This window comes from Halyomorpha halys, unplaced genomic scaffold (genome assembly GCF_000696795.3).
Source record: "Halyomorpha halys isolate HHAL.00 unplaced genomic scaffold, Hhal_1.1 Scaffold474.1, whole genome shotgun sequence".
Classification (NCBI taxonomy): Eukaryota; Metazoa; Arthropoda; class Insecta; order Hemiptera; family Pentatomidae; genus Halyomorpha; species Halyomorpha halys.
Window position 1 is genome coordinate 600,180 of NW_027108830.1, and position 22,684 is coordinate 622,863.

The 22,684-nt window shown below is 29.1% G+C and overlaps 2 protein-coding genes and 1 long non-coding RNA gene across 5 annotated transcripts; 1 reads left to right on the forward strand and 2 right to left on the reverse strand.

The window, feature by feature from the left end:
* Window positions 1-2,231: 2,231 nt before the first annotated feature.
* Window positions 2,232-7,904, forward strand: LOC112210294 (uncharacterized). 2 transcript variants are annotated; one of them, XR_002945083.2, is made up of 4 exons: window positions 2,393-2,515; window positions 2,776-3,000; window positions 6,178-6,386; window positions 7,765-7,904. It is a non-coding gene; the product is annotated as an uncharacterized lncRNA (long non-coding RNA). The 2 variants fall into 2 exon arrangements; XR_010843336.1 differs by lacking the exon at window positions 7,765-7,904 and having other exon boundaries at window positions 2,232-2,397; window positions 2,734-3,000; window positions 6,178-6,313.
* On the reverse strand, window positions 4,162-10,534 carry LOC106683271 (WD repeat-containing protein 54). Its single transcript, XM_024359216.2, has 6 exons — window positions 10,483-10,534; window positions 9,163-9,381; window positions 7,755-7,935; window positions 7,074-7,281; window positions 6,158-6,398; window positions 4,162-4,320 (listed from the first exon to the last, which is right to left on the reverse strand). Exons 2-6 carry the CDS (start codon window positions 9,379-9,381, stop codon window positions 4,189-4,191), a joined length of 981 nt encoding a protein of 326 aa, XP_024214984.1. The 5' UTR covers window positions 10,483-10,534; the 3' UTR covers window positions 4,162-4,188.
* Window positions 10,535-14,846: 4,312 nt separating this feature from the next.
* Window positions 14,847-22,428, reverse strand: Tfb4 (transcription factor B4). 2 transcript variants are annotated; one of them, XM_014424631.3, is made up of 8 exons: window positions 22,272-22,428; window positions 22,023-22,200; window positions 21,756-21,953; window positions 20,089-20,212; window positions 18,260-18,412; window positions 16,684-16,819; window positions 15,069-15,105; window positions 14,847-14,988 (listed from the first exon to the last, which is right to left on the reverse strand). In XM_014424631.3, exons 1-8 carry the CDS (start codon window positions 22,285-22,287, stop codon window positions 14,925-14,927), a joined length of 906 nt encoding a protein of 301 aa, XP_014280117.1. In that variant the 5' UTR covers window positions 22,288-22,428; the 3' UTR covers window positions 14,847-14,924. The 2 variants fall into 2 exon arrangements, with proteins under 2 accessions (XP_014280117.1, XP_014280118.1); XM_014424632.3 differs by having other exon boundaries at window positions 18,290-18,412; window positions 22,272-22,427.
* Window positions 22,429-22,684: the final 256 nt, after the last annotated feature.

Sequence of the window (22,684 nt, forward strand, 5' to 3'; positions counted from 1 at the left end):
AGAAGGCAAGTGTTGGAAGTGGAGATAAATGAGAGGGAGAGTGGGCAGGAGTGGATAATAGAGGTGGCCAAGCCAGTGACAAGAGAACAGTCCGAGAGGGACGGTCACCGGACAGCAGGGTAGCACATTTCAGGGAAACAACGAAGATCCACCGACAGGCCGAGGCAAGTTGACTCCTTTGCTACTGCGTTCCTGCACCTCCTAATCTTATCAATTTGGTGTTTGCCGAGAAGCAGTAAAAACAACACCACTTTAGATCAACGATTGATTGTTGCATTTCTGGACAAAAAAGATCTTAAATTAATAGAAATTAAATAAGCTACTGGAATACCGCATGCTACAGTATGATATATCGTTAAAAGTTACGAGGAAGAACAAAGACTGTAAACAAGGGCAAAACTGGATGGCCAAAAATCCTTTATGACCAGATGAAAAGGACTAAAGTTCCAAAAATTCATCAAAATCGGATAATAAACAAATCATATAGTGAGGAAGATTAAGTGATCGTGAACGTCAAAACAGTCAGACAAATAATAAGAAAACAAAGCATTAAGGAAACAGTTGTGAAAAAAGTTTTAATAAGGCAAAAAATATATTCAGGAATGCCTCTGAAGTTAAAGCAACTTTTTTAATAAATTCAGCTGACCAGAAGTGCCACTTTAAAGAATCAATTTTTCACATTTTTTCGATTTCTTCAAATATGGGTCAAAGGTTTTGTTTTTAACCCGGTTTATCAAAGCAAAATAAAGTTATCTTTAATATCTGCGAAAATTCATTCTCATTCTAATAGTCTAACAGGGCTAAAAAAAAAACTTCCTCTAAATTATCTTTACTTCTGTGTATTTGTAATAATTTGCCATCCTATATTGTTGACAATAATAAAAAATGTAAAAATATGAATTATGAAAGAGGAAAGTTAAGAAATAATTTTAGAGACTGGAAAATAGGAGAAAACCCCAATCGATATTATTCGTCACGGCGTTATTAAAGAATTTTTATCACAAATAAAAATTTATTGTCTGAAATTTTTACCATCCAGTGTGGTAAGTGAAATTCGTATGAAGCGAGCACCACACCAGATTTTTTAAATTATAGCCTTTATAGTGAGTGGGCTAACTGGAGGCTAGCTAGGAAGTAAACTGAATTTTAATATTTTGACAATAAAAAATGTACTTAAAACTGAAGAATATGTTTTAAAAGTAACATGCCTGTCTAAGAAATTTCTACAATATTAGCAGTACCTAACAGTTATCTATTATTAAATATTCTAATTAATAAAATATCATAAATAAGAATAATGTGTATTTTTTCAATTATTGGCTAATTAATGTAAATTGGTTGATTCGGGTGCATAATATTTTCAATAAAAGTTTCGAAATTGGTGATAATAAATTCATAAAATTGTAAATAATACTATAATAGTAATGAGCAATCACTTATTACTACTCCGAAAACAATATGAAATACAAATATTGATTGCATCTATCCATATTTTCGAAAATATGACAAATTTAAAATTGTAAAAATGACTTTTTAATATCATCACACTCGTGGCCTTTTCGTTCGTTATAGCTATTAATATGAATGTATTGTAAGTATATAATTAAAAAACATTAGCATGCATCGAAATTTTTAAAACTTATTACTTACAGCTAAAAGATTCAAGATGGCTATATTCTCTCTTGAAAATCACTACATCCGACATCAAAAATATAATCTATACTAAAATCACACATTTAATCACACTTGTTATAATTACACCCCTTGTTAGCTAAATCGAATCTACTTATTAAAGCACTTAACACATATTTAACAAATAACAAACCCTTTGACACGAACGCGAACTAAAACAGACTGAAACACATAATTTAGAGAAAAGTACACTGGCGGATGCTAGGCCAGATAATTAAGTTTCAGAACTTTCTGGAATCTGATTGGCTGAGACAAATCGCGCTCTACCCAACTCAATTCAGGGTACAGTCTGTTTTTATACAAAATGGAAACAATGGACTTCAATATTCTTAATATATATTTAAAAAAATTAAATATAATCATGTAATTTCAATTATTTATTTATTTTAAAATATGTTATTAATTAATTTCCAACTATCTTTATAATTACAATTTTTTTTAAGTGGGTGTTACTAATCTCCAGATTTTTATTAACTATATGCACTAAAATAAGGATTATACATAATAATACATTTCTATAAAATTTATACATACATAAAATCCTAGGAAAAAAAATTGTTAAAGAATTTTTAAATTGAAAAATAAATTGTTTTTCTAATTTAATATTATACCTAAACTTTTCAAAATCATTATCCCACTATATCCTTATAAATTGGATCTATTATGAAGTTGATAAACTTGGCCTGATGCTAAAACAGATATCAGGTGACATTTTATTCTGAAATTATTTAATTTTACATAATAAAAGTGTTTTGTTTAATTAAAGCCATGAAATTAGTTTTAATTGGAGGTATAACCTATATCATGAAATGAATAAGTAAAGGTAATGGATGTAAATAATATTAAAAAACATATTAAAAATCTGGAAACTCAATTAATAAAATATCAATAATAAAAACAAGGTTCATATAAAAATCATTTCTATAATTTTACTAAAGTATGGATTTAAGGATGATTTTCTTAAATATTAAACAAAAATTTAAAACATGCTTTTCATTACAGTGAAAACAAATTTTTAATTAGAATGTTTCATGCATTTAGATTTCTAAGGAATTTAAGTTTCTAAGAAGTTTAACTATTCAGCAGAAGAACCCGCTCAGTCTGTGGTTATTGCCACCATTTACGATAAGGACTTCCGACCCAAGAAGAGAAAAGGACACACAAAGGAGCAGCATGTTGGGATCCTGATTCTGGCAATTAATAGGACATCCCCATCCAAAATATAACGAAGGACACTGAGGGTCACGTTCCCTCATTTACATCTCCTCTTCTGGTGAAGAACTCTGAGTCCCTATTTTCACAGTAACGGTGAGTGTCTATTCCATTATGGTTTCAATCCTAATTTTTAAATAAATAAAATCTAAGGGATACAACTAAATTTTTTTTCATGAAATGTTGAATAAGAAGTGTTTTAAATATTACAATAGATTTTCTTTGTTATTCATCCAAACATGAATAAATTATAAGATTAATGGGGAATATTTAATTTTAATTAAAAAAAGTAATTGAGATGCAATGAGATAATACATAAATCATTTTGTTTCACTTACACTTGCAGCAAGTGTACTATTTATTTTATTATACACAAGTCATTTACTATACAATTTTGCTTATCTATCTTCTGTTACATCAAAAACATCATTAGATTCTTCTATTTTCTTCAATTCCTTGGTTATTTATCCCACCCTTGGATTAAAACTTTGTAAGCTTGAAAATTTTCCTGTCAATTGTTTTCTCGGACTCCTAAATGAGTTTCATTAACCTATAAAACATAACTATCAATATCTTCATTTCTCAATATGTTAGGCATCCATTGATCTAAATTGCTTCATTTTTGAAATCTGAACCAGCAATCAGCTAAAGAAGTTAATTATTAGATTATACTCTTTCCATTTATGTATAATATAATTAATTACATATATTAGACAACATAATAGTTGTAAATATAATTATTTTCAACATAAGTTTATATTTTCTTTGCTTAGTATTTTTTATGATATTCTAAAAATGTAGATTTAAATAAATTAATAGAAAGTTATATCACACTCCTACTTCTGAACCTAATCACTTAATTCAAATCATCAATCATCCATTTCATTAAACATTATTCCAGCCAGTGCATTGTATATAAACCTGCTAGTAAATTTGATCATTAATGTATATTAGGTAATATATACATATACATATAGAATACCATTAAAATCAGTCTATTTAATTAAATTTAAGTACTTTTCTTCATTATCTTAAATTTTTAATCTTCCGATAACAATTTCAACAACGTATAAATATGCCAATATACTTCTTAATGATTTACTTTTTTTAGTATGTTATAAGATTTATATAAAGAATAAAAAATTTAGAACACTAAGCAGGCACTTGACAGATACCTCCTGTTCTTAAATCTATTCTGGTCCAGAATCAGATTATGGGAAAAGGAATTCGAGGAGAATTAAGCACTTTTAATAGTTTTAAAAATTATTTTATTTGGAAGTTTAATCACATCTTAAAACACTGAACTAAATTGCTGTCATAAATGGACACTGCAAATAAGGAACCGGATAGGGTAAGAAATCTTCCTCCTACAAGCATACAATCTTTCACTTGGGAAGAAAACCTATGAACTACAACCTGAAAAAAAAATTATATAAGAAAAATTTAATTTAAAAAAGAATTAGCAGTGCTGATAGGAAAAATTGCATATACTAAATGAAAGAAAAATGTTAATAATTATTTATTATAATTAATTTTCCATTGCTGTAGAATGAAAAATAATATATGCACATAGTATTTTTAGTGAGGAACTTCAGATACTTGTAAATTAATTTAATCAATTATAATTTCTTAATAGTACACCTAATAGTCAATTAGAATTTAGTCTGTTTTTTACTTGATAATAGGGTTCTTAACCGAGAGGATTGTATAGTGATGAATTAAGTATGTTTGTGGATATGTGTTTTATACACAATGGATTTAATTTATTGAATAACAAACTTACTTTTAAAATGTCCTAAGAGACCAAAAGGATAACATCTGAAATTCTAGAAATTAAATAGTTCCTTATTTAGAATAAACAGTTTCTACTAGAACTGAAATGAAAAATGAAAGAAAGATGCGCCGTCAAAGAAAAACTCAAATAGTGATTAAACTATTTATATTGAGCCCACGTTTTGCCCCACATTGCAGGGCTTCATCAGGGCTAAAATAGATACAAACACGTAAATGATGTAAACATAAATGAACAAAGTACGTTTCGTTCTACATCTTTTTAATTTTTCATTTACTTTGTTAATTTACATTTACATCATTTACGTGTTTGTGTCTATTTTAGCCCTGATGAACCCTTGCAACGTAAGGCTCAATATTGGTTGCTCGTTATGTACGTTGGCTCAATATAAATAGTTTAATCACTATTTGAGTTTTTCTTTGACCGCGTCCCATCTTCCTTTCATTACTACACAAGGTCAATCAGCGATATTCTAGAAATGAAAAATAATTGTATTCTGGGATAAAAGTAGCCTAAAAATAATTAAATAGTTCAGATTTTATTTAATTTATGTATTACTGGTAAAAAGCTGGACTGACACCCAGAACATCTTCTTAATTTAATCAATTTTATTTCACCCTGACACCATAGGATCAACCACGTAAGAGTGGTAACAAAGAAGATTCCGAAATTTTCAAAATGTTTTCCTTTATAGCTTGGATTTAAACTTTATCAGAGGAAGTTTAACAAGAATACCTTAAGTCTTTACAGATAAAATTCCCTTTCTGATCCTAGCAAGCCACTTCCACCTAGAGATGATTTTAAATAAAGTAATTTTTAGTTACTAAAGTTTTGTAAGTAATTTTTGTATTTATTTTCCCTTGGAATATAATAATACATCTAAAAATACGTAACGCTAAAATCAAAAGGTTAAAGTAGATCTTAACTATTTAAATAGTACATGCACAATCTCTAACCAGTTTCTTACACAAAGTATGCTTGAATGTTTTATACACAATTGATTTATTTGTATATATTATTGTAATAACTTCTTCTTAAGATCTTTTAGGAGGCAAAAACTGCACAAAATTGCATCCTTTATTTGCTGCTTTATTTCTGGGAATAAATCATTGCATGAGAGCAACAGTATATCTTCTCATTAATAGATATTTATTTTTTAATGGCAGAAAGAACTTTGTTCTTATTAGTGAAATATTGCAAGACATTACACAGTATTATTAGCATATTTCAATAGTCATACTGTTCTCATCAACACTGTTTCAGTGGTCAGCATTGCCAAGTATCTAATCACCTTCTCAAGATTAAAAAATAAGCAAGCAAAAAGGTGTCCCAGCCTATCAGACAGCAATTTATTAATCTTTATGAAAATATTAATAATCTAAAAAAAAAAAAAAAGGAGAAAATACTTTGATGTTTCCAATTCGAAATCTTTATTCAGTAAAAAAAAAAAATTGATCTTACTACATTATCTGGTGTTCCAGATATTTGCCAAACTTTTGCAAATGAATCCTCTGAAACTGAAAGGACAAGTCCAGACTCTGGAGCAATATCCAATGCAGTTATCCATTTAGCATGTGCTGCAATCTCGATAGATAGAGTTACCTCCCTTCTTCGATGATCAACAGAGAAGATTCTTATGTGACCAGAACCATATGCAGCAACCACCAGACCACGCCATACTTCTACACTGGTACATGCAGATCTGAAAGTTAACAACATTTTTTTATAAATATTTAATTTTTTATAAATATTAAATTATTGATCAAATAATTAAAAAGTTTTAAGGAATAAAAAAAAATGCTCGTGATACTTGGCTTATCATTAAAATTTATTTAATAAACACGCAAAATTGATAGAAAAATCTTGAGAGACTAGTATTTCTTTATATACTTTCAGTTTATGGAGGTAATGAAATAAATAATATAGTTGAAAGATGATTGATTATAATTTCATTAGAAATTTAAATATGTAGAAAAGAGAGAAATCTATTACTAGGAGATGATGGTTGGGGGTGCGGTCCAAATGAAACACAAATAAGTTGGTGTAGCATATTTAATTGTGCCAACGAGAGAAATTTATCTTTAGATCATCAAAATCATATACTTTCAGTGGCTTGAATATTGCTAACTCAATATGTTTAAATCAACAACCCAACAATCAAAACAACCCTTCTTATTATCCTATTCAATGTGACTAACTTCATGATGTTTCAGAAATTAAATAAATCACACCCATTTTATTGTTACACCCAGTTAAAACATTTTATTGCTATAACCAGGTAACTAGTAAAACCCTATTTTATTTCCTGAGTTTGGGAGTTCATATTTTTAATAAAAATAAAAGAATCAATTGCATTAAAACCATTACTAATACTCACCCATAGCTCGTAATCTCGGCCCAATGAATCATTTCATCAGGAGTGATTGACCACAAAACAATTATCCCAGCATCATCACAAGAAGCCATCATTTCTTTAGAGCACGCTAAGTCTGCTATTGGTGAAGAGTGAGCCTGCTTCCTATCAATGAATATCATGCCCCCGTCATCACTCATTCCAAAAAGTCTAACAACTCCACTATTGTTTCCTGAAAATGGAAAAAAAATTGTTCTGAAAACATTGGACAAATTATAATTTTCCATACTCCATATATATTTGTGTTTTCTTGAACACTATGCCAAAATGTTTAAACTAACCTGGAAAATGTAATAATTAAAATATAATTTATACTATAATAGAAACATCAGTATTGTATTCAAATAACTTATTACAATTCACCAACTTATAACTATTTTTGTTTATGTTTTATATTTCCTTATAGTTACAGAGTAATGATAGTCATAACTTAATTTTCATGACGTAACATGTTGTACTTCTCAAAATTCAATAAGAAATAATCTGACACTTTGAGTAATGTTTTCACAAGGAATAACTTTCTGGAGAACAAGAATCGTTGGTTCATTTCTTTTTATATTTCTTTTCAACTGTCTTATCATATTTCTAATATTATTTTTTCTGATAGCCATAAACCCTCATATAAATAATGTACAAAACATTTACCCACGCACAGGTAGTCTCCAGGAGGGTTAGCCAATCCACGTGCAAAATGTTCCCTGCCTCCAGGAGAATCTTTGCAGGGATGTGAGAAGCGGAGACTGAGAGAAGAGCAGTCAAATACTTGTAATCCGACATTGGAGGCAACAACTAAGCAAGCTTCAAAGTTCAAATAGCACCACATTACCTTGAAAATATTAAAATAAATAATTATTACTTCTTTTATTAATAAACATGAAATAATTAAAAATGTATAAATAAATAATGAAACAGAGCATTGGTAGTTAAATAAAATAATGTATAATTTACATACATTTGGTTTTTCATATGGACTGAAAAGTTTCTGAATTCTAAAAATTTAAAAAAAAAAAATTTTTTATATTAAAGTAATGAAAATCTCTTTCTTAAACAGCTTATTCTTATTCTTATCCAGATAACCTTTGATTCAAATATATTTTCAATTCAATTTTTATTTCAATCAATATTCTACTGGGTAGGTTGTGAAGAAATAATAAAACATTTATGAAAGTAACCTTTCAAATTGATATTATATTGGATTCAATAGCTTAAAAGATGTTTAATAAATTATTGAAAACAATAACTCTTTCCAAGACCCACGTATTTATTTCATAAGGTGAAAAATTTGTGGCTTTCTAGTTTCAATTTATCTCAAGAATTCAGGGAACCTCAGCTGCCAATTCATGTTATTTTGGTATGTATAAACAACTTCAGATCAGGTAACTACCTAAGTCAACACAGGATTGGCTTCATAAATGTCTTATTGGCTATATCGTCGCTTATGGTTCAGAGGCTTGAGTATTTACAAGAAATGAAAATATCAATTTCAGATCTTCGAACAAGTGATCCCAAGAGCAAACGTTATGCCGAAGGTCTGTTTGTTATACAACATTTTTGTCATCATTTATATTTTTAATACACACTTAACTCAAAAGTTTTGACAAATAATAAGTTGCTTACTATTCTAATAATCAAATATTCTCGGAGCAACTGGCACAAATAAACAAGCTCATGGCTTATTCATGCAGACCACAAAACAAAAATATTTTTTCATCAAATGAAAATAAATCTGCATTTATAAATTTACATTTTCTTTTCTTAATTCAAATAAAATTACAATAGCATTAGATAATTTATTCTTCAGCTATTTTAGGAATTCACAATGGAACTCAATTGAACTTAGAAGATAACAAACTTTTAAAATATTTAAAAATATATTGGATGAATGAGTTCTTGATTTTATTTAAAAACATAAACAAAGGCAAATAATAAATGAAATTTAAATTCAGTAATAATATCGAATAATACTTCAGAATTACATTTATAGTAATTGATTATGACTAGTGGAGAGAAAATTTCTGTAAAATGATGTAACATTGCAAATAGTTTTCTTTACCTGTTGAACAGCAGCTGAATATCTCTCTGAAGAGTCTGTACAAGGGATATATTGAGATGTTGAGTCTACTGACCTAAATGGAATAACATTGATATAACCGCCATGGATGACACCCACTGCTTCCGATATCCTGGAAGGGTCAAGCAGTTTGCAACTCAAATTGTTGGGAAGTGCTGAGGCTGTAGCTACCAGCAATAGTGTTCGATCTTTCTCATACATCTGGGATAATGATATTTTAATGTAAGTTTATTATTTGGCTAAGTACTGAAATGCTCTTAAAAATAGTACATATTGGTAAAAAACAACAACAAATAGTTTATTTTAATATACATTAAAATTAGTGGAAAAAACAATATTATATAGTATGTTGAAAGACATACTATATCCGGGGATATATCCATCAAAATTTATTTCCCTTTTTATTCTTTTCAAAACAATTAAAATGTAGTATAGAATTAATATAATTTAAACAAATAATTAAATAAATAGTAAATTAATCATTCATTGAACCAAAAAAAGTAGCCAATCTTTATCAATACTTATAAAATTCTTATATGATCAATAAAAGACATTGATACCACAAAATTTATTTACTTTTTTATTATTTTAGAAACAAAAAATTGCAATATATAATTAAAAATAAATAATAATCCATTAATTAAATAAATAGTAAGTTATTTATTCACTGAGCCAAAAAAAAAAAAAAGCAGCCAATCTTTATCAATACCTATGAAATACTAATATGATCCATATTTAAACTCTAATGAACACCTATAGAATGGGTATTTACGCCAAATAAAAATATATCCAATTTCAATAGAAACTCATCCATCACTTTACACTGACAGTTCTGATGAAAGAATACAAAAATGTCCCTCATCAAATCTAGGCCAAAAACAGAAAACAATTTGTTTCCTTTAATTCTTATTTCATAACTTTTGTTCTTTGTTATAAAAGACTGAGGATATCAATAAATAGTTAATTAGATACCAGAAAAAATAATTAGGAATGTGCACTTGTTTTTCCCTCTTGGTATTTTTTTATGTTTTATATGTAACAGAAATACCTCATCTATATTATTAAATAATGACTAATAAATTGTTGATTGGTTGACAATTATGTTATTATAATACAATTAATTTTCTTAGCATTTAATAAATCTGCTTTTTGTGTTACGATTCAAAAAGATATTGTGAATTCGTTAAAATAAAAAAATAAATATTATGAATGAATAGAAACTAATGAATACATGTAATCATAATAAATATTTATAAACCATAAGTTAACAGTAAGAAATAATATCAGCAAGAGAAGTCTTACCTTGCCAGCTAGAAGTATGTTTATGATTGGGTTCCCATGGATGCAGGGTAGTTCTGAATTCATTCATATGAGTAGGCAAACCTGATCATTTCCAATCCCCTTAAATTTGTAAATAGCTGACCTTTTATTGAAAAAAACCAATAGTGATCCAGCTTTTTTTATTTAATAGAAATTCCATATAAACATTGTATTTCCTCGTGTTCACAATGACTTTTAAAATATTGTTCATAATACCATATAAGTCTAACTTAAAACAATAATACATTATTTAGTATTATTCATATAAAAATTATTCATGAATCATTATATTTCTTTTATAGTTGTTAACAATTATTAATATGTTAGATTATTAAAAAGATATTACCATAATATACTAAAATTCTTTTTTAAATATTAAAATTTTCATTTTATAAATAGATACATTCTCAAGGTTCTACAAGTTCCATTATATTTTGGTATAGGATGTGTAGGTAGGATATATTTTATTAAGTGATTAAACCATTTTAATACAAATTAAAACATAAATATTCAAAGAGTTATCCAAAAATAGTAGACACCTAGAGATTTCCTCCTGGCCTTGATTTCCAATATAGCTGGTGCTCTGAGCAGATAATTGAAAGCCATCATTCCCTTCCCCCTTCTTTTTTAGTTTCCACAAAAATTTAAATTTTTTTTATATTCAAGCTTATTTATGATCAGTTTTAAGCCCACAAATGCAACTAAATGCTATGATTTTTAAATACAAGTTGTTTATATTTTTTTAAAATTTAATAAATGGTTATTGCAGTCTGATACAGCTGTTATAACTATTACTAATAAAACATAAGTTTTAGTAAGTGTACTTAATATAGTTATACCTACTCCTAAGATCTATTTGGTCCCTTCGGACTCATATTTTTAACCCCATTGCAATAGTTAGTTTTTGTTCTTCTCAAACTCAATTCTCCAACCCCTTAAAAACTGTCGTTTAGAGCCTGCTCCTTATTTATAAGTCAGTAATGATTGAAAGCATCCTCTTATCAAATATCTCTTTTCCTTTACAATAATTTTTAAACATAAATTTAAATGAATAACAAGCCTTAGTGGAACTGAATTCATTGATCTATCAAAGGAGGTTAGTTACATGTTTTCTTTCATTTAGCTTTTTTCTGTACTATAAGTCTAAAAAAAAAAAAATTAAATTTTCAAACATATCTCTGTCTTTCCATTGGTTATCTTACTAAGTAAGGATTTCCTCTCTTAACAGTTCGATCATAATCTAGTCCCTTATTTACTCATTTCAGTCTCTACAATATTATAGCATCAATTATATTTACAAGAAACAGAACACTGTTGTTTGCATTGCATTGCAACTGTTCATATTTTTTTAGAAACATTGTAATTAAACATTAATGTCTAATGTCCTCTAGTTTTTTATGTTTTTAATGTTTACTTTTGATGAAAACCACAAGTTTGTTTTTTTTTTAAGTGACAATTTTATGTATTTATTTTATTTTATTTTTTTTACATAACAGCATTTTGTACATTTCGTCAAAGAAGCAAGGAATGTACAAAATCTCATTTTATTTTTAATAAAAATAAAAGCAGCACTCCATTGTTATTAACCGTTAGCAAGCCATGATATCTTTTGGATATCTCCTCTATAAACATTTTTTTTATAAATTAGCAGCAATATATGCAGAAATAACAATTTTGCCACATCATTGTTGACAGTCTTCCTTTTAACTTGTGGAAAGAAAGAAAAGGTCAAAGATTAGAAGATGGTTTTACTTTTTCTATTTTAACTACTTGTGGCATCCATCATGAAATGCAGTAGTTTTCATTTTTTTTTTTCTTCAGTTTCAGTTTTCTTAAGTTTTCATTTTTATTATGAGACTTAATGAACTGAATTGATCTTAAACTCTGTTTATATCAAAAATAAAGACATTATAATATGTTAACGAATATTTATAATCCAATAAATCATAAAAAATTGTTTTTTCTTAGAAATTGAAAGTATCAAACATGTATACCAATATAAACATACATGACAGTTGATAGTGTAAGTTGATCTAAAATTAAAAGTTTTAAAAATTAATGAAATTGTGATTAATAGAATAATTTGAGTTGTAATTAATGACCTGTGCGAAAAGCCTACAAAATATTTTTAAATTTGGATGTGAGATGTAAATTTATATTTAAGATTGCCCTTGAGGATGGCCAAAGTGTTGGACTGTTGATATAATACAGAATGTTGAGACAACATGGATACCATTTGATTTATTTAAAAAATAAATTGTAAAGTTTATTTTTATGAGAGAGTGACCTCCAAATTCTCTATAACCAAATTTTTTTTATCCAACTTTTTAAATGACAAATATAGAGGATTGTAAATAACACTGGTTTTTCACTTGATTATTCAAGCTAATATTAAAAATGCTAAAAAAAAAAAAAAAGGTACTAAGAACTAAAAGATGTCAAGATAGTAAAATGTCATGAAATAAAAATTAAACCAAGAAGATGAAGCCAAAAAATTATATTAAAATGAACTAAGTGAATTAGATGACTTTTTTCCTACATGAAAAGTTGGTTCTTATTTTATTTCTTTAATTTTCTGTTTTACTGTGTACTATTGAATATGTATTATCAGATAAGTATGATAAATTGAGTATGCAAAATACAGTTTGACATAAATTTAATATTGCTTCAATTGAAAGGACTGGTTGAAAAACAAAAATAATCTTTCTTTCTTATCATTAAAAAAAATGGGTAACTGTTAAATATTGTCAACAATTTAGAGAAGACAAATCTATGAAAAAGAGGAGAAACAGGTGTTATGTAAGTTTTGAACATAGCTGTCTAATTATTGTCTATGAAATTCGATAATTAGTCAATAGAAGTGCAATTTTGTCACTAGTTCCCAACAATTCACTATGACATAAGAGAGTCAAGAATGATCATCCACCTAAAAGTGAATGATTTTATTTTTCTATTATTACATTCCTTGTGGCCAACACTCACTTAGAGGTTCTAATTACTAATAGTTATTTTAGTTATAAAATATATAATGCTCTTTTCATCATGCCCTAGCCCTGTCACAAATGTGAGGTTGAGACTTGATAAGTTAATGCTACCAGTTTCATTTGTAGTAAATCTAAAAAAATGGCTGTGATCTTTCCAGCATTATCTCAAGTATTGATATAAAACTTTCTTTGAATTTTAGATGGAGCATACCGATAACTATAACACTTTTTACCTCTAGTCACTCGGTTTTCGGTCACTGCCTGGCCTATTTATAAAATGTCCAGCAGTATACCCTCACTAAAAAAAATTTCAGGCTGAGAGGTGATCAGGACTAACAAGAAGAAAGCAGTAAACACATGGTCTCTTTTGTTACCTTCTTTAACATTTTCACTTGGTTCCAGGGTGTAAAAGAAAATGAAATGTATATTTTTTTTGGTAGTCACTCTCTGGTGCTCAACAAAATCAATATTGATAAGACTTAAATTTTATATTACCTATTTTCGTATTACTTCAGAACCTCATCACATATATGGTACTTTTTTTAAAAAGATTTTATTGTGTAAACATGAAAAATCGTTGATTTGTCTCTCCCTGGGTACTTACACCATGGGGCTAGGGAGAGACAAATATTTCATTTTCTTTCAATATTCACAATTAGGACCTCTTAGCTTTGACAAATGGAAGTCTCAATTGGTTGTTTAGGACACTAATGTTTGCGAAATTAATAAACAAGGCAACATTAATCTTCTTTCATACCCTAAATTTCTCATAAAAAAAAGAGAATATTTTCATCGCCCACCCAAAATGATGTGAAATAAGTTGATATAACAACTTCTTACTTGCCAGTTCGGTATTCCTCCCCCCATTTTTTTTTTAAGTTATGGGAGTGTTTTTCCCAATTAAGTCAGTTCACCTATATTAAAAATATACTAAACAGTTCTGTTAGTTTCTTTAGATTCTGATTAAAAACTGAGAATGCTTCAAGCATTTTCAAGTAGGACAACATTTTTGCTAAGAGTTTCAAACTATGTTTTAAGTTCAAAATTGTTTAAGGCTTAAGAGTTAAAACTTATTACTACTAAATAAATACTCACTATTACTAAATTTCATTTCATCACTCCTTAGTCGCATATATTACCTCCACAGAATAAGATTTTTTTTTAAATTTATGTCACAAAAACCATAAGCTTCAGAATACTATCAAGGAGCATAAAAAAAAAAAATAAATAAAGAATTTGAATCAATCAACTTTAATTTTCAAACAATTTTGATAGATAAATAGCAATAAATTTGGGGAATGACCCATATATAAAAATTACCTATCGTGGGAAATGGATTTGAAAGGAAATGGAGCAACTATAAAAATGATGTAAACTTATATTACAAAATATATACAAAATATTAATATAAAATAGTTAGTTATAAAATAAAAGTATTTGCTACATTTTTGGTTTTTTTTTCTTCGACTTTGAAGGGGGAGGTCCAGGTGTTTTAAACAAAGCACTGAAAAAAAAAATTGATTTAACTTCATGTTTTATGAAAATAAAAAAATACTAATTGATAGAAAATTAAATTAAACTTACTGGCATGTTGTACAGATTGGGCTGAATTTACAAAATACTGCAAAAAAATAAAACAAAGATTAAAAACACATTGAAGTAATAATAAAATACAAATATGATTAATTCATAATTATCACAATACTTCACAAACTTCAACTTTTTTAATTATAAATAATTCTATTGTTCATGCTAGAGCAATTTAAGCTTTCTTTAAATACAGGAAGTCCTCTTATTTACTACTTCAGTTTCCTTTCCTTGGAAAGTGATTTAAGACCAACTCAACTCAAGACAAGCCCCAAGTCCTCAACACAAATGTGTATGTAAACACAATATTTTGAAGCCTTTATTTTATCGATTAAGTTTTTTATATAATTTGCATTCAATTTTGATATTTTATTTTTGTTTTCCAATTGATTTTTAAAAGGCTTCTGATTAAAAAAAAATTAATTTCTTTTTCAAATGACATAACTTTGAACCAGCTGTGATGTAAAATGGTTCCTGGAGGACCTGAAGGAGAACATTGGGGTGAAGGTCCTAGAGTGCTAGATTCATGAGATTGTGGGTTTGAATACCATCTGGGTCAGTCAATATTTACTCTGGCAGTCCTAAGAAATTAATCTTGACATTCCCGCTCTGGGGCTGCATAGGCCTTCAAGGTAGGACTTGAGCCATAATAATAATGACAAATGCTGGCAATGCTCAGTGAATTAATACAGTATATCACCAGAGGATGTGAGGTACTGGCAGATACAGAGTACCTCCAGTGGCGTAATAATGTGGCAATAATTTTCCAACTGTCCCTAGCGATGAAATTGAATCTATTGAATGTAGATAGATATAAATAAAAATATACTTAGATAGATATTTCAAAAGGGTCTCATCAAACTAGATTGGGAAGTATTTATCATTACAGACCACACAGTGTATCATATCATTAACCATACTCCTCGTATCGTAAATATGTCGCGTTTCCAAACAATCACATAATCTCAACTATGGGTGAGAAACTCCATAAGTATTAGGAACTGACAGTTAAATTAAAGGAGTTATACCTTCTGGAATGCATAGTTGTAACACCAATTATAATAGTGACGAATAGACTAATTCTGAAATCAACAGTGCAGGCATGGAAGGATTAGAGTAACCACTAGATGAGCTAAGAGAGGCTCAGCAGGCAGTTCTTTAGGATATTTCTTGAGTCATCAGAAAATTATTAAATGTTTAACAAAGTTCATAGCTGTAAATTAAAAATCATAATAATGATAAAAAAGGTTCCTAGTACAAATAGGTCAAAAATACAACTCCACGACAAGTTAAAACAGAGCCTATCTAGTTTAAAATAAACAGTATAGCAATAAAAAATATTGTTGGTATAAAGTTATCAAACTGAAGGTGTTTTGTGTCAAGTTGATTTTCTTTTTTATTGATTGTTCTATTTGTTTTTCCACAATTTCAGATGTAACAAAGTTAATCAGATGCATATGGTCCTGTAATCATCATGCATATGAAACAGGTATGATTAATCCAAATTTAAAACAGATGAAACCTTAGGGAACACCTTGTCCCAACATAATGTTCAGATAGTAAGTTCAATTGGTCGTTTATTTTAAAAACAAGATATTTTATGAAAACTTACTTGAAAGACAAATAGAGCATACATAACCGATGTCAATCAGCTGCCTATGACAAAAACACGCTGCTCGATAGTCAACCTTGACAGGTGGTGGAAGAACTAATTTCTTCCTCAGTGGTGGTTCAGGAAGGAAAACCCACTAAAAATAAAAAAATCACTGTATCATAAATTATCTTTTAGTTATTAAATATATTTTATTGGCTGACTTAATACAATTTAATTTTTTTAAATTCTTGTTCATTTTATACATGTGTCCTAGCCACTATAAAATATATAGCCACTAGCTAATATAATTAAATAACTGTTGTTGTGTCATTTTTCTGTATAATAAAAAAGATTTGTAGTCAGATGTTATTTCTTTAAAAAAAAACCTATTAATAGTGATGTTATATGTACCGATGAGTAATATAAAATAAAAATAACATCACAATATGTATATATACTAACTATATATAATGAATTTGAGGAAATAATAGTTTTTTTTCTCCTATCCAACAAGAAATAGACTATTAGGCCATTTTCTCTCTTGCAGCCCAATATAAGTTTACTTTTGTCTAGAGTTGGTTTGCATCTTGTTGAATGTTTTTTAGGCCAATATACATTAAAATATGACCTCCATCCAAGTCATTCATGTTGCATAGAGGGCGTGTCAGTGAGTCTCCAATGCCTATCTGATGGAGGTGTTTTGGAAGAGATCATGTCCTGTTACTAGGCAGAAGCAATCCACTCCCTCAACTTTACTAAGATTACTAGGGATTCATTCATCTTTTTTAAGCAGGCTCCCCATTTCTTTCCTTTTGCTTAGATATTGTATCTGGCACTTGTCCTGTCCTTATAATGAGAACTTATAATTGATTTCACTTTTCTATAAGAAAGTGGTCCAACAGGCTGGCTCTCTACACAATCGAGCTTAGCTAACCTGTCAGCTTCTTCATTGCCATGTATACCAACATGGCCTGGTATCCACTACAGAGCAATATTTCTTCCACTTTTCCTCATTATAGCAGCCATGTTTCTACAAAATTCTTCAATGGATGACTGTAAACCAGCTGTTGATAATTTCTGTACTGCAGCTTGGGAATTACTGAAGATTACAGTGTTATCATCCCAGTAAATAGTGGAAATAATAGTAAAAAGTTAAACATTTCTTGAAAGAAATGATTTACCATAATAGTAATTACTGAAATCATCATATGAATGTTTCAGTATGGTCATGGTAGATAAGCCATAAATGATTCCTCCCAAAAAGACAAGTTTTCTCTACCAAAGTACAACCCCCCCATGTTATATAAGCCACTGAGACATATTTCCAGGCTGAGAGGTCTAGTCCCAGGACCTTGACCCCATAGGAAAAAATCACAAGCAAAAAATATTTGAACCACAACTTCATGGCTAAAGCCAGAGATAGATGCTAACCATTATGCCCTAAGTACTGTCTTAATCTTAATATTAAAAAATAAACTCATTCAATGAGAGTTAAACTACATTTTTTTTCAAAATTCATTAAACAAATTAATGAAAATAGAGGCCATTTCTATAGTAAAATTATGAAATAATTACAACATAATACAAAAAATACACAAATATTTGTAGATGGATTAGAGCCAACCATCAAATACTGGAGAAGACCTTGCTGTTGGGGTGTTTTCAGATACGCCCCTCCAGTTATATCACAACCTTGCTGTAGGAGCCCTTGATCATATTCCAGTGTACACACATCTATCACAACGTTCTGAAAAACAGAAAAGGTATTTTTTAGGTAACTCCTTTATCACTGCAGATCAGTTTGTACTAGATACAATGATATCCTTTAAAAAATATTTGTCTTGAAAAGTAAACAAGTTTTCAAAGCTGTATTACTAGAAAAAATACAATCTACTCAATTCACCAATATGTTCACACAAATAGGTATCATTAGTCAAAGCTTTAAAAAAATTGACTATGTTTCTATTTTGCCACTGACTTGAAATAAAATTATTATTTTGAATTCAGTTTTTCTATTACATTACACAATGTATGCACCCCACCTGTGTTAAAATTGACAAGAGAGGCATTCGGTTGTAAAACATTTTTTTTTTCCTAAGCCAAAGGAGGCATTTCTGCCATTTTGTTTCAAACAACCCAGGATACTTTAGGTTTCACGTAACTCCTGTCTGTAATTAAGTCCGCACATGTAAATATGTGATCGCCAGTCATCTCACCATCTCCACACGACGCAGTCTGAAGACTCAGCCACTCCTATTCTCTTCAGGTGGTGCCGCAAATAGTCATGTCCATTGGCCAACCTGAAGCATGCCACTGCCACCGCTCTTGGTAAAGTGAATGGAGGGGTCTAGCAATGCCGCCCAGTTTTATATGTCCATGGTGATAAGAAGGAGTGGTTGTGGTTGGCTAGTCCCTAACCGTGTAAGTTGATCCGCCTCCTCATTCCCATGTATACCGCAATGGGCTGGAATCCATTGCATTACCAATACTTTAAGTATTTCTCTTTTACTTTCTATAGTTTTCCAGCATACAAAATTCCAGATTAGCCAAGGGATGTCCAGACGCTATTGCCAGTAGTGCTGCCATAGAATCCGACAGCAGAAATATCTTCTTTTCGCTGGTGTGAGTAAGCTTTTCTAATAGTAGCTATCTCTCCATCAAGATTGGTAGCGTTTGCTCCAGCAGATGGAACAGGGTGCTATAGACACCTAAACCCGCATTTTTATTTGCCTCTGTAGCTGACCCGTCGGTGTATATATGAATCCATTCTGGCTCAGGGTATTGGTCGGCTATAGTGGCCAATGCCACAGTCCTTACTTCTTCAGCTGGGGTCATGGATTTGTTGGTGGCCATTATTAGATCCAGCGCTATAGCCTGTGGACACGTCCAAACGCTTTGTTTAGTCAAGTCAGGCAGTATAAAAATCAGGTTGTAAAACATGATAACTGTGATTTTTCTTGAATTGAAGTTTTTGGCATCAACAGCTTTCTTTCTTAAGGCCAATTTCATAAAGTGTAAAAAATAATCTTTAGGAAATTTTTTTTCTTAATAGGAAAATGTTGATATTAACTTATGATAAGTGACTGCTACTAGAGGATAAAATGTTGTAATTAATAAACATTTTAAAAGTTTTCATTTTGTCAGTAACCACATTATATGAGGGAATGCCACAAGTTATTCTACAAGATGAAAACCCATTTCAGCCAAAATAAGAAATTTGTGACTTATAATGTGTCAACCATGATACAGCATTCAACTCAACAGGCACTGACTGGTGTTGGACATTTTTTGTTTAAGATTCATTTTTTGTGATAGGATAGATAAAGAACAATACTTAAATTGTTTTATCTTTACAATTATTTAACCAATAATTAAAAAAAAAAACTATCAAATACAAAAGCAATGAGTAAATAATTAGCATACCTCTTTCTGGGCTGTAAAAAAGACATTCATATAATTCATGTACTGAGAAGCACTATCACTACTTCCAGTAAGTACCAGAATCCTGGAATTCATTTTATCACCAATTGGTAATTCTCTCTTCATCCTAAAACCATTATGACAATTTTTATAAATATTAATTCCCTTTATAAATTTCGATAAATATTAATTATAAAATAAAAAAGGTGTCTGGCTGAGAACTGTCAGAATGGTGTTCAAACTGAAGATCTTTAGTTAATACTGCAAGGTTTAGACCAATATATATCGAGAAAGAATTCTAAAAATTCTCTAAAATCAAAAGACTTATCATGACAAAAGGCTTAGAAGACAAAAGACTTGGAAAGCTTTTATATCCAACTAGAACCTTCTTCCATCAATTTAAAAACCAACAAACAGAACTTATTGTCAACATATTCCCAAATATTTAATTTATCAAAAAAGGAACAATCTTTTATTATTTTTTTTTTCAAAATTTGTTCTTTTTTTTAAATCATTTGTCATCATCCTTCTTTTTCCTTTTTTTCTGTTTCCTTTTAAATAATTTTAAATTTCTTATTTTTACCCTTCCAAGTAACTTGTAACGTATTCTAGACCTTCCGGTAGTTTCATCATCTCTTGTAACATACTTTCTAACTCAGAATATTACTGCAAGCGCCGCTGACCTCACTTCAATTTCTGACATCTTCCAAGCAGGTGTGTTTTATGTTTTCTTATCTTATCTTTCTTATAACCCCTTCTCCTTCACTATTCTTTTCTTAAATTTCCTTACCTAGGTTATTAGTTTTGTTCACCACATATTATTATTGTCATATTTTCTAATTACTTCTTAGTCTTACTAAACTTTATGTTTTGTTTCTTTATTCTAGTATTTCATTACAGATTTCATTAGTTATATATATATATATTTACTTTCTCTTTATTTTTTCCGCAACTATAATTTGTAAATTATTATTATCAAATTAAGATATTAATATTGCGTTGTTTATTGACATTATATAAATTTATATTTCAATTTCCTTAATTATGGTATTTTACTTACATATTTAATTACTTATATATATGTTTTATTTCCCATTGCTTTCATTACTTTATTTGTATCTATTTTAATTCTGCACAATTATTTACTTTAATCATTCAATATAGCCTTTGATTCATCTGTTGTTATCTTGTTTTTTTTTCATAATCCTGATGAAATTCTGGCCGAAACATTGGCACTAATAAATAGGTTTTTAACTTATTTGTGTTATTCTTAGAATGTACCCCCAACCATTTTCTCCTCATATATATTATCCACGGTCTACTATTTTCTCATTATTTCTACATAATTCAATTAATAACATTTTATAATCGTGTAAATTAGAATTTTGAACTTAACCTTAAGAATATTGACTTTTAACCTCTTACAATCTGAACAAGTACAGACAAGTAATGTAGGAAGTGGAATGAGCTTAACTCAACATTTAAAATTAATCAAATCCTATTAAAATTTATCAAAAGTTTACAATAAAATTTCAGTTAGATCAAAACTAGCAACTATCATTTATACAATCGATAAACAAGCACAAATATCTTCCTAGTAATGTACAGAAAGAGGATTATATCACAAGTCAATGGTCTAAATAAGCAATAAAGAATTATAAATTGTATACCTTTGTATGTAGCATAAACCCATAGCACATGCTCCAGCTAAAAGTGATTCTCCTACTGGAAGATTACTAGGCATTTTGGCAAGGAACTGCTTAATGTTTTTTCGAATACATTTTTCAACGTGTGCAAACAGTTCATACTGACCATCATTAATTCCAGTTGGGACAACAGAATAATCTTTATCTGAGAAGATATAATCACTGGGAAAAAAAATATCTTAGAAAACAATAAAGATCAGTGGTAGAAAACTTGAAGAAATGTAAAATTACCTTGAACCAGAATGACAACCAATGATTGCCAATTTATTATCTGGTTTCATCAATAAATGGCCATTACAGAATGCTATCACTGCTTCTAAAACTTGATGAAATCTATGCTGATGATTTGTGATTATCTTCTGACATGGATGGACATCAAAGACGATAACTAACAAACTTCTCTCTTCACCTTAATTCGAAAATATTAGTATAATAAAATCTTAATAATCACTAAAAAATTGAAATAACTTAATTTAATACCTCCGTACACTGCCATTGAAAATACTTTTAAAGAACCAAGTTAAAGCTCATTCTCGTCTAAGGTATTCAGCTCGACAAAAAACTTCGAATTCCTTGAAAACTTGTAAAAACAAAACTTGGAGATCATTACCTTCACTAATAACATTGTGAAGGTTACTGCCGCTTTTCCATATAGGTATAATTGTGAAGTCACCCAACTAAGAAAATTAAAACACCACAACAAATATGACGGGTTATAAGTAGATATCACATCTTATAACAAGTATAAACAATACGTATTACCGATTTCTTTGTAAGATCTCACCTTATTTTACCTTTATTGCCATACGGGTCAAGTACGCTTGAACAAGTATTGGTTGCTTTGCTAATTATGTTGTGACTGGATAGCAATGAGTTAGCTTTAGTCTTACCCT